The sequence below is a fragment of the Ictalurus punctatus genome, chromosome 1 (assembly GCF_001660625.3).
Source record: "Ictalurus punctatus breed USDA103 chromosome 1, Coco_2.0, whole genome shotgun sequence".
NCBI lineage: Eukaryota > Metazoa > Chordata > Actinopteri > Siluriformes > Ictaluridae > Ictalurus > Ictalurus punctatus.
Genome location: NC_030416.2, coordinates 4762064 through 4774917, shown reverse-complemented (window position 1 = coordinate 4774917; position 12854 = coordinate 4762064). Strand labels below are relative to the sequence as shown.

The 12854-nt window shown below is 37.1% G+C and overlaps 1 protein-coding gene across 2 annotated transcripts; it reads right to left on the bottom strand.

Moving 5' to 3' along the window:
- Window positions 1-2532: 2532 nt before the first annotated feature.
- LOC108272974 (C-C chemokine receptor type 8) lies at window positions 2533-10928 on the bottom strand. Of its 2 annotated transcripts, none has more exons than XM_017481885.3 (3): window positions 10835-10928; window positions 4392-4465; window positions 2533-4043 (listed from the first exon to the last, which is right to left on the bottom strand). In XM_017481885.3, exons 2-3 carry the CDS (start codon window positions 4442-4444, stop codon window positions 3020-3022), a joined length of 1077 nt encoding a protein of 358 aa, XP_017337374.1. In that variant the 5' UTR covers window positions 4445-4465; window positions 10835-10928; the 3' UTR covers window positions 2533-3019. The 2 variants fall into 2 exon arrangements, with proteins under 2 accessions (XP_017337374.1, XP_053535502.1); XM_053679527.1 differs by lacking the exon at window positions 10835-10928 and adding an exon at window positions 6515-7434.
- Window positions 10929-12854: the final 1926 nt, after the last annotated feature.

Sequence of the window (12854 nt, the reverse complement as noted above, 5' to 3'; positions counted from 1 at the left end):
AAACATGTTAAACAACACTGCAAAAAAGTCATTTGAATTTTCACAGTGCAGGTCAAATGTCATGAGGTTCCATTCCAAAGTACTACAGCACCGCTGTACAATGTCAAAGAACGTTTAATAATTTTTTCATATTGGTTATAACAAAAAAGACAGTTACTTCAGTGCCTGAAGTAATTCTACGAAGAAAAGAAAAAAAGTCATTCAAAAATTTAATAAACAGTGTACACAAGCAAGATCAGGACCAAAGTAATAGATTCTCAGCAAATCTCTTGATATATTTCATGGCCAGCGGTTCATATACATATTGATATTGTAAGCAAAGCTAATGAGGGAGAATTACAGTGGAAGCAGGAGCATCAGAAAATGACAAGCTTATATATATATATATATATATATATATATATATATATATATATATATATATATATATATATATACAATTTTATTTTATTTTGCATTTAAAGTCTTGCATACTTAAACAAACGGCTTAAAATCTAATAAGTGCAAGCATAGCAACAAATATTAACACAACCATTCAAGAGTAAAGTAACTCAGAGCAATGATGAGTTATCTTTTTTCTTTGTTGTTTTATTAACTTTAACGATATTATAGGCGATGCATTGTAGTATACGACTGTTTTCATCCACTTAAGATAGGACTTGGCCTGTAAATTTGTGTATTTGAAACGCAAGCACACATCACAGAGCACGCGCCCACACAGAAAGCATGCGCGTGCCCGAGTCAGACAGTTCAGTGATGGAAAGTTCGGATCATTTTACTGACTCGGATCTTTGAATCTCGTTCAGCAAAACGAACGAATCTTTTTTTGAGTCATTTCGTTCATTTCAGCAGAATACAATTAAAATGTTACATGTTAAATTCCCCAACACCTCTAGTACTTACGCACATTTGGAATAACAAATAAACTATAGGCTAATACAGCCAAGGCAGTATTATGAGAAACAGAAATGATTGATTAATTGCTTGGCATTAGGCTATGCAGTCTGTTAGTTCACCTCACTTCCCGAGTCGTTCTTCTTTTGTCACGTCACATTTGATTAGTTCACATCTCAAGTCTTCAAGTTCGAGGCATTCATTCATCACGTCACTGCCTCATATTCTGAATGCAGTGGGGCTGTGAAGTGATGAACGAACGACTCGAACCAAAGACTCCAGAGGTGAACGAATTATTTCTGTGTCCGGTACAGAACCTATGGGGATGTTGCTGCGCATGCGTGTTCAAAAATGAACGAATCACTCTCTGAGACAACTCGTTATTCCCGAGTCATATTAAAGATCCGTTCAAAATGAACGAATCATTCATGAACGACACATCACTACACAGTGCGCGAGCACTTAAGTTCTCTCACAGTTTTTGCTCTTTTAACACCACGCACTTCCCACTCTGTATTCTCGCATTCACATTAATAAATAAATAAAATTAAATAGATAAATAAACACACACACATATTTACATATTGTGATATGGGGCAATATCTCTGAGGATAGTTTATATCGTCGCATGTGAATTTCTTCCTCAGGCTATGTGTGAATTAGCCGCGGTTTAAGTCGATGTAGAAATGACGTAAACAATAATTGTATTGCTTACTATTATAAACAATACACTATTATATACTACATGTGGTTTTTACAAGTAATTAAATCAATATGGACAAATATTTACTTACCAAATTTGACAATGGTGGAAGATTTCAATCTTGGCCTACAACATCTATCGTCTTCTGTCTGCTTCGCGCTTCACGTGAGATCACGTAATGAATGTTCAGAACGTGACATCACTGTTGTATTGACTCAACATATACTTTTTTTACTTTGAGGTGACAGATACTGTCGTTAATTCAACTTACAAACTAGGGTTGACAGTGAAAACTTAACATGTTAAGTTGACTGAAAAACAAACAAACAAACAAAAAAACAATTTGCTGTGTCAACTTAAAAATTTACTTGGGAACAACTAAAACTCAATCATTTTTTACAGTGTGAGCTTTTCGGAAGGAGGGGCATGGGAGAAACCAGAACACAATCGGAGCAGCCTGGGAATAGAGATACTGCAACAATGTACAGTATGTGAAAAATACTGCTTTTCGAACGTTAAAGCAAGTTAACCTATTCTATTACACCCAATAAACAAAATAATGAACTTTTAAAAACTTTTTAAAAGAACCATATGACCCCTTTAAAGCATAGAGTGGATATGGAGGCACACAACAATGCAAAAAAATGAAAAGAAAAAAAAGTTTCTGAAGGATTTTAAAGATTGAATGAAAAATTCTATTTATTCAGATATTTATGTGCAGGACACTTTGCTTATTAATAAAAAAATATTATTTCAATTATATACATATATATATATATATATATATATATATATATATATATATATATATATATATATATATAGTCCTGGGGACAGAAACGGTACCCGTATGGTGGAATGGCTCATACATGATATCATCATTGCTATTCAAAGTGGGTATGCTGGAATGTCAAGTGCAAAATGGTTAATGTTCGTACTCAATCACTTTCTAGAATAATTTCAGACACAGTTATCATTTGTTTAGTCGGTCACAAGATACACTACCCCCACTATTTATCTGGTTTTGCGCCACACTGTCACCTACAGTAGCAGAATTCTAAGGACCTGCACAAATAAGGCTCCAAACAACCATGTGGCAGCTATCTTGCATATGAGTATGCATAGTTAAAAGCAAGTATAATCGAATTACATAATTACAGTACAATTATGAACTATAAATCTTTTTTAAAAGGTACACTATGTATGCATTTACAGGATATACATTAAAGGTACAAAAGGTAATGATATCACTCTGAGACTTTACAAAACTTTAAAAAAGAGCACATTATGGTAAACTTTACCTAATAACAGGGATATATAACACATGCAAATACAAGTTATCTCAACAGTATTTCCAATAGTACATACAGTATAAAATGGAAGTAATTTATATATAATAAAAAAGACTTCATGTTCCTCCGTTCAGATCCCAACTGTGCGTTCGTCCACATGTGTGGTCTGGGAACACAGCGAGCCTGTGGACCGGGTGTTGCATGGTGTCACTTGGATGCATGGGGTCTCGAGGAAGAGCTTTGCGAGGTTCCTCCTGAACTTTTGACCCACAAACACATAGAAGAATGGATTGAGGCAGCTATGTGAGTATGCTATAGCTTCAGTGACTTGCAGCATGAGCTGGATTGTTTTGCTGAGCTCACACCCTGGAGGCAGGATATGCTTCATTTCCAGTGCTTTGAGGAATGCTGCAATGTTGTACGGTGTCCAACAGCAGAAGAACACCACCATGATCACAGCAACAAGACGAATGGCCAATTTCCCTGATTTACGAACAGTCCGAAGCTTCTGTAGAATCATCGAGTAGCAAAATCCCACAATACTCAGTGGAATCAGCATTCCCAAAATATTCATCTTAAAGAAAGCTGCACTTCTCACATCGTTGTGACTTTCTTGATTTTTTGGATAAGCACTGCAAACTACTTCAGTCCCAGTCTCTTCAACTCCAAGATACAGCAGCTCAGGAAATGATGCTGCAATAGCTATAATCCAGACTACCAGGCTGGCTAAAATCCCACAAGTTTTGGTTCGGATTCTCAAGGCAAACACAGCATGGACAATAGCCAAGTATCTGTCGATGCTCATCAGCACAATAAAGAAAATGCTGGAGTAAAATCCAATGTAGTACACGCTGAGGACCAGAGTGCACATGGCTCTACCAAAAACCCAGGTATCCCTGGCGTAGTGAGCCAGGAAGGGCAGAGAGAAGATTAGTAGAAGGTCAGCGATGGCCAGGTTCAGGAGAGACACATCAGTAATGCTTTTTATCTGAGGGCCCCTCAGGATCACCCACAGCACCAGCATGTTTCCCAGGAAGCCCACCACGAAGAACAGGGAGTAAAGCACAGGGAGAATACGGCTTGCATGGGTTCCATAATCACACGGTTGAGAAGACACAACATCAGAATAATCATATGGTGTTGTGCTGAAAACACTAAGGAGAGAGTTAGTGCAAGAGAATTTCAGCACACGAGAAGCTGAGTTAGTGTACAGTGAAGATTTAATACCAGAATTCTCATGCTGAAATTGATGTTATGGCTTGTAAATACACACACAGAGAAATGCTATTTATTTTTAATGCTATTTGAGGACATTATTAAATATTAACGTATACATTAACTAAGAGTAACATCCCTTTAAAGTCCATTTCACACCGAGCACTTTGGAGGAGACAGAGCATTTTAATCAGACATTCATAACAGCGTTATAAATAAACGCAAATGTGATCGCCATCTTCAGAACTGATTTAATAAAGGTTTGTGCAGATGTTGGATGTTCTCACCTCGGTGTTGTGAATTCCCAAAGACCTGTGCTGGTGTTCAACATTGTTGCCATCAGATATTACAACAGTTATCCCTGGGGTTAAAGATATGAAAAAAAAGAAGTTAAAAGCAGTTTTCTATGGCATTTGGATTAAATAAAAAAATTCATCACCACTTGGATAAGCACTCTGAACTGCAGTAAAAGTTTGTGACCATGTACTGCAATCTTGTGCTTGTAATTAGGGGCGTAGCGTTTTTTTTTTCAGGGGTGGCCAGGTAAGGCCCAGTGAGTTCATTGGGATGGCCAAAAATAAATAAATAAATAAATCACAACTCTGTGACATGCTGTACCAAAAGTCGTTTTTAATGGATACATAACTATTGATTATGGATGTTTCATGCCCAGTTATAAAGTATTTACTTGTTGCCATGCATATATAATAAACTTTGTTCGTTTTATTGGCCGAAAGTCGTATTCATAAGAGTACGCAAGAGTCCGCCAAGACTCGGCTACATGTGTTTACCTTATTGTATGTTCATTATTATTGTAATTAGCCTATTATTACTGATATATTGTTAGGGTTTGTCCACTTTGCCTCTTGTAAAGATAAAATAAAGTCTTGCTTTAATATTCTCAAACAGATCTTGCTTATCACTCAATAACGGAAATCCACACGAATGATATGCAAATACACATCATTTGATCAGTTATTTAAGCTCTTGAAACGCTCTCCTGTCCTGGGCATTTGCGTGCACAAAGACGAGTGTGATAGACAGCGTTATCGTTCCTCTGCAAAGCAGAAAAAGAAAAAAAGAGGTCAGTTTGGAAACTGGAACGTCTCAATGATTGCCCTTATGGTGGAAACTGGTATTTTTCAACGTTTGTGCTGTTTTCTTACAGCCACTTCCCGTTTTGTGAAGCTCAACAACCTTTTGCCGCACCTCACAGCTATATTTCTTGGTCTTACCCATTGTTATGAATGATTGAGGAACTTTGGCCTACAGGTATGTGTTACCTCATATTTATACCCCTGTGAAACAGGAAGTCATGGTTGAACAATTTTCCTGTTCCTAGACATCCTGGTGTACTAATAAAAAAAGAAGTAACATATCAGTGGAAATATACTTCAAATATATTTTTCTCATGTGAATTCGTAGTTGTGCAGATAACTGTCGCACACATATTTAACAAAGTTAACAAACACAACAAAGTCTTCTGCAATTATCCATGAGAGCACAGTATTTCTGTGATTTTTTTTTTAAACAAATGGTTAAACAAGAAAGACAATTTCTCACAGCCTTCTTTGCTCATATTTACCAAGGGCACCAATAATAATGTTGGGCAGTGTATATGCACAGTAAAACAAACTGTGGTTGAAAAGTGAAAGTAAAATAGGATTTATTTTATTTTATTATTATTTTTTTAATTTTATTAATGCCAAGCTATCAGAAATACAGATACATAGCAAAATGCAAAAATGACATACAATGAAATAATGGTGAAAGCAAATCATCATTTATACACATATATGTATGTATATTTTATACATACATATACATACATATATACATATACATATATATATATATATATATATATATATATATATATATATATATATATATATATATATACACACATACATACATATATATATATATATATACACACATATATATACATATACATGTATACATAAAAAAACAGAAAACTTTACTGAAAAAAATCTAAAAGGTGAAACAAGTTTATTGTCTTGAGAGCTTTAGGATTCTTAGATGATTACATCAACATTTTGGATGTACTGTTGGACCTCTCTTCTAAAAACAATGAATAAGGGATTTTGATGAGTGAATTTACTGCGGTGAATGTGATATTTTGCAAGGAGTCTCAAGTTGTAAGGGATTCTAGCAATATTATAATTGCAGATCAATAGGAAAGGGAGACCACCTAATTTGGAAAATAAGTAATTAGGAATAAAATTCCACATTGAATTTTACACGTTTACACGTAAACTGTCTAATCCAATTCATTTTGAGAGTGTTGTTCCGAGATGAGAAATCCAGACAGTTCAACCCACCATACTCTGTATGTATCTTAACGTAAAGTATTTTGTTTTTCCAAATAAAATTGAAATCAACTGACCTACATATTTTGTTGTCCAGATACAGAGAGAGTGCAGCGCGTGTAAACCTGGAGATTCCCTCAGCCTTAGCAAGCAATACTCTTCCTCTCAAGGTCTCTGCAAGCATGCATTAAATCTTTTTTGGGCTTTTATTATAACAGGGTCAAAGTTCAAGGTACATCTATTATCTTGAGTTTTAGTGATCATGATAACTTTTCACGAAGACTTCAGATTTAACTGGAATATTATAAAGAGAGGCTGCTATGCAATCTTTAATAGACATGAACTCACATTTACTTATGTTTAGATTAAGTCCTGAAGCTTCAGAGAACAGTTTCATATAATCGATTGCTATAGGGATTTGGGAAGCGTCTCTTAAAAATAAGGTGGTGTCATCCGCTAATCGACGAACAATAACTTCCCGCTCCGCAATACGGATACCCCGAATACCGCTTCCACAGTCAAACGTTGAAAGTAGCTGCACACCAAGTAGAAATAAATAAGGAGAGATGGGACACCCATGTCTGACTCCTCTAGATAACCTAAGCCTTGGGGAAGTGGCACACTTTTAATTTACTCGAGCAGTTTCCATGATTGCAAAAGGTCTTTTATTTATAAAACCAGATTGTGTCTCATCTATTACAGAATCCAATACACATTTTAATCTTTTAGCATATATAAGAGCTAACATTTTGTAATCATTGTTAAACTGAGATACAGGATGCCAGTTGTCGATTAAAAGTAAATCTTTCTTGGGTTTTGGGATTAAAGTAATTATTATTCTGAATTATCTGAATAGAATTATCATTCTGTATGCTTTCTTCAAAGATCTTAAGTAAAAAAAAAGGGGATAACTCTTTAGAAAACTGTGTGTAGGACTATGTGGTAAACCAATCAGTTCCGGGTGAGTTATTGCTTGAAGTTCTATAACTGAGTTATTAACTTCTAATAAAAATAATTTCACTATCGCAGAGGTTTCTGTCATTTCTTGAGGTAGTCTTGCAGGGTTTAACAGACTGCAGAAAAGTACAGGCTGCCTCTTCAGAATAATTTCGATGGTAAAGATTACTGTAAAAATTAGCGCAGAAACGTGTCATTCCTGGAGGATTATTGGTGACTGTCCCATCAATATTTAAAGTTTCAATGAATGAGGGTAATGCGATTTTAGACACCGACTTATTTTCTTCTGCTCTTCTAAGTTTAGCTAAATTCCTACTGAATTTTCTAAGATATTTACCGATTTCAAACTTCAACCACTCCGACTGGCAACAATATGAATCTAATGCTAAAGCTCTCCTCCAATACTGCTCAATCAATAATGTGATATGCTCTTTAACATCTTTAAACAGGAGAAGAGAATTGTTCAATTTCCAGTAAGAAGGACTTGCGCTGAAATCAAGGGATGCTGAGAGAGAGCACTGTGATACACTGTAAGAGGTGTAGCGTGAAGGCTGACTGAGTTACAACTGTTTGCTAGGCTTTGAGAAATAAACCAATAATCTATTTGAGACTGCTTAGGATGGTCCTTGCTGCTCCAGGTATAGAGTCTCTATCGTGGATATGTTTCTCTCCATATATCAACAACAACATATAAATCGCATCATAAAAGTATTCATAATTGTACTTACAGGAGCAGCACTAGAAGGAAACCTATCCAAATCATTATTTAATACCATATTAAAATCCCAACCCAAAATAAGAACAGCATTGGGGTAGCCTATTTTTTTTTTTATCCAGTACTGTATATCAGTGGTTTTCAAAGTGGAGGCCGCCAGGGGGCGCCCGGGGACCTCAACAATTTGGTGTGAAAAATAAATTCTCACTCTCAGACAACCACACACACACATAATAAATTCCTAATGTAATGTAATGTAAAGATGTAAGATGTAATTATTAATAAAAAGGGGGGGGGGGATATATTCAGAAGTCTGTATTTTTAATGTGTTTTAAAGACGTCTTGCAAAAGGGGGGCCTCGGTCAAATGTTAATGCCATTTGGGGGGCCTTGCCCTGGAAAAGTTTGGGAACCCCTGCTGTATATTATCACTAATTTCTTCCATTAAGGTGGTATTTTCCTTAGAAATATTATATCCATACACATTTAATAGAATTGTGATGGTCTGGCCAAGTAAAACCACTAGCAAAAGAAAATTACCCTTAGGGTCACTGACATGACATATTTCACCAGCAAACTTATTTTCCCCCACTGGGACCTCTGAAATTTAGCAACATCCTGTGTGGAATGGGTTTCTTGAAAAACAAAACAAAAATCTGATCCGTGGTGTTTAACAAACAACAGAGAAAAGGCCTTTGCGTTTCACATTGTTTCTTAATCCCCTGGCATTGAGAGAAATGAACGATATCGACATAAATAAATGAACAACAAAGAACAATTATTAACAAGAAAAAAAAAGTCAAAATTGACTGGTAGGCTAATAAGAAGAAAATTGAAAAGAACAGAGCTTATATAAGATTGATCATTTAAAATGACCAAATTAAAAGGTTCAGCTGTTATATGACGAAAGCTCAAATGCCACAGTGACAGCTACCTGTCACCTTTTTATTTTTATTTTTACGTCACTCTTGACGGAATTCACAAGAATGGCGTAGTAGTTAGCATGTTCACACCTCCGGGGTCGGGGGTTCGATTCCCACCGTGGCCCTGTGTGTGCGGAGTTCGCATGTTCTCCCCGTGCTGCGGGGGTTTCCTCTGGGTACTCCGGTTTCCTCCCCCAGTCCAAAGACATGCATGGTAGGCTGATTGACGTGTCTAAAGTGTCCGTAGTGTATGAATGGGTGTGTGAGTGTTTATGTGATTGTGCACTGTGATGGACTGGCACCCTGTCCAGGGTGTACCCCACCTTGTGCCCGATGCTCCCTGGGATAGGCTCCAGGTTCCCCGTGACCCTGAAAAGGATTAAGTGGTATAGAATATCGATGGATGGATGTATGGATGGATCGCCACACCTTCAATAAACGCGCGCGCTCCAATGTAATCAGCAGGGGGTTTTTTCCCCAGCAGCCCTCGCGTGAGGTCTTTTACTCTTGGCCACAAGTTCTTCCGTCTCTCCCGGTCTGATGAAGTCAGATCCTCTGCGAAGTGCAAGTTGTTATCTTAAAGGACTCTTCTTGGCAGCTTTCCACAAGGCATCACGGACAGCCCCTGAGGTGAACTGCATGATAACGCAGAGTTTTGCGCGGTCACCTCTCCTCTCCATCCGACGCTCAGAGTCAACAGACTATCTCTCCAGATCAGAAATGCGTGTTTCACACGTGCGCGCGAGACCTTCTTCAGCTTTAAGCTTGGCATCTACATCTTTCACGTGTTTCTTTAGATCTTGTTGGCGCTAATCATTTCTTCAAGCGCGTCAGACCGAGTACTGGTCAGCGAGCAGAGTGTGGAAACGACAGCCTGAACATCTACCTGTCTTATGAACAGCTGGATTGTTTGGAGTGACCGGGAGCGCTGTCGCGCACAGATCGACCTCGCACATCCACACTAATGTGGGCATCAGTGTCCAGTCGCTCCGTGCGCTTTTCAGACTTCGGCATGTTTGCAGCGCACGTGGGTAATTTGATGTCATTTGTCTGATCCAGCAAACGTTACAAAGTAATATGTAGATACAGCTAGCCTTTCTGAAACAGTCGAGCTTGGTCAGGAGCTCTGGAAACATAGTCTTAATAAGGCACCATCATGACCCCCCCCAGACACACACAGCCCCCGTGAGTACAATAGGTTGAGTCAAAAAAAAAAAAAGAGCCCCTTCTGAGATATCACATGTCCTTCCGAACCAAAAGAGAATTACACATTTTATTTATTTATTTATTCGTTTGTTTACGTGCGTCTCAGTTTTAGCACTGGGTCGCAAGAAGCCTGGGTTTGGAATGATCAAAAACCACTTTTATTATTATTATTATAATTATTAATAGAAATAATAATAATAATAACAATAATAGTGATATTGTTGTTGTTGTTGTTATTATTATTATTATTATTATTATTATTATTATTAAATCGAATAGCTACTTACAACACTCCCCCTAACCCCCCCCCAAAAAAAAAAAAAAAAAAACAGGGACAGATTGATAATGTATGTGATAACGTTTATGCGGTAACATTATTCAAATAAAAAACTTTCCGACATTCAGTGAAGTCTGTAAATAATAACTGTTTTTAAGGGGCGTTGCCCAAATTCTTCTCCAGCAACAAAACTTTCTAAAATGTACTTCTAAATAGACTGCTTCCAGGCATGTTTTTCTTTCAAGTGAGAGCGAATTGCTTTTAAAAAAATTTTTTTTAAAAAAGGTGAATATTGGACAAGTTAAATAAATTGGACTTACCTCGGGTGTTATTAGGACCACCAGTCCGATATAAAGGAGAAAAACTTTTTATTTTTTGGCTCCAATCGGTTTGGTGTCCCTAGCCAAGGGGAGGCAGGACTATTGCCTCCCCTGGAGGGTTTTAACTGTTACACTGCCATGCAAAGTAAAATCTCTCCTTGTGTTCTGTTCATCTTCACATACTGGCACTTGGAACTCATATAGATATTGACTGGTATATTATTTATTTATTTATTTATTTATTTAAAACGGCGTATTGGGCGAGTTCAGCAAAAGTGAGACATCTGATAAACTGGGACGAATAGGTTTCATGCTAGCCCTTTAAATGTCAGGAGCCAATCAATTTTTAATATGCATGAATAATTACCACAAGGGTCTTTGTGGGCGTGGCCCACTGACGCATGAGAATGAGAATAGTCTTCTTAAATATAAACCTTTATAAAGAATAGAAATCGTCAGAAGAAAACTTTTATATTTTTTAAATGATTCTTGGCTGGTCAATTGTTTAGCTTATTTAAAAAATAATAATAAAAAAAAATATATATGTATTGTTGCAAAATTTGCATTGAATTCTTTGTGAATTCAAAGGTCAAGTGGGACACTTTTTTTTTTTTAAGCCAGTGTTATGAATTATGATTATGATATTGATTATTATACTGTTCTGAGCCATCACATCATGGATCATGTCATGAAACATATATGAATTCCTATTATGTTTTATGTATTCTGGTTTTATATTATTAAGGTATCATAGCCTAATTTAAAAAAAAAAAAAAAAAAAAAAAAAAAAAAAAAAGTTCTGGTACCTTGTGTCTTGTGCAGAAGAGGATGGAGTTTTAGATGATGGAGAAGAATTGTCAACAAAATGGATTTTGCTTTTGTTCAAAAGGCCTATTGATTTTATTGAAGTAAGTTACTCAGCATCATTTAAAAAGGATGATCACGTGTGTCAGGCACTCGGTGGATTAGTGGTTTGCACGTTCGCCTCACACCTCCAGGGTTGGGGGTTTGATTCCCACCACAGCCCTGTGTGTGCGGCGTTTGCATGTTCTGCTCTGGGTAATCTGGTTTCCTCCCCCAGTCCAAAGATATGCATGGTAGGCTGATTGGCATGTCCAATAGTAAATACAAAGCAAAGTGGCTTAGCATAATACGAAGAAACAGTCAGATGGTCTACTGATTTAATCTCACTCAAATCTGATTGGTCATAAGTTGTTTATTATTGATAATAATACAGCAGTGTTTTGTAGTGTCTTGGTAACAATGGTATTAATTAAAAATGAATTAAATACAGTGAGGGGAAATAACTATTCAGAGACTTTTGTTGCTTATTTAATATATTTCTAGTGCATATACACCAATCAGACATAATATTAAAATCCCTGATCGGTGACGTGAATAACATTGATTATCTCGTTACAGTGACACCTGCCAAGAGGTGGGATATATTTATTAGACAACAAGTTGATGTGTTGGAAGCAGGAAGAATGGGCAAGTGTAAAGATCGGAGCTACTTTGACAAGGGCCAAATCGTGATGGCTAGATGACTGGGTCAGAGCATCTTTGAAACGTCAGGTCTTGTCAAAGTGTGTTCCTAGTATGCAATGGTTAGTACCTACCAGAAGTGGTCCAATGAAGGACAACCGGAGAACCAGAAACATGGTCAAGGGCACTCAAGGCTCATGCGTTCTCATGCAATGTTCTGCTGGGAAAGCTTGGATCTTGGTATTCATGAAGTTACTTTAACACGCAGCACCTACCTAAACATTGTTGCACACCAAGTATACCCCTTCACGACATTCTGTAATGGCAGTGGATCTTTCAGCAGGATGATGCACCCTGCAAAAATTGTTCGGAACGGTTTGAGGAACATGACAGATTTCAAGGTGTTGATTTGGCCTCTAAATTCCCCAGCTCTCAATCGGATCGAGCATCTGTGTGATGTGCTGGACAAACAAGTCCGATCCACGGAGGCCCCACCTCGCAACTTACAGGACTTAGCAACTTACAGCTGTTAACG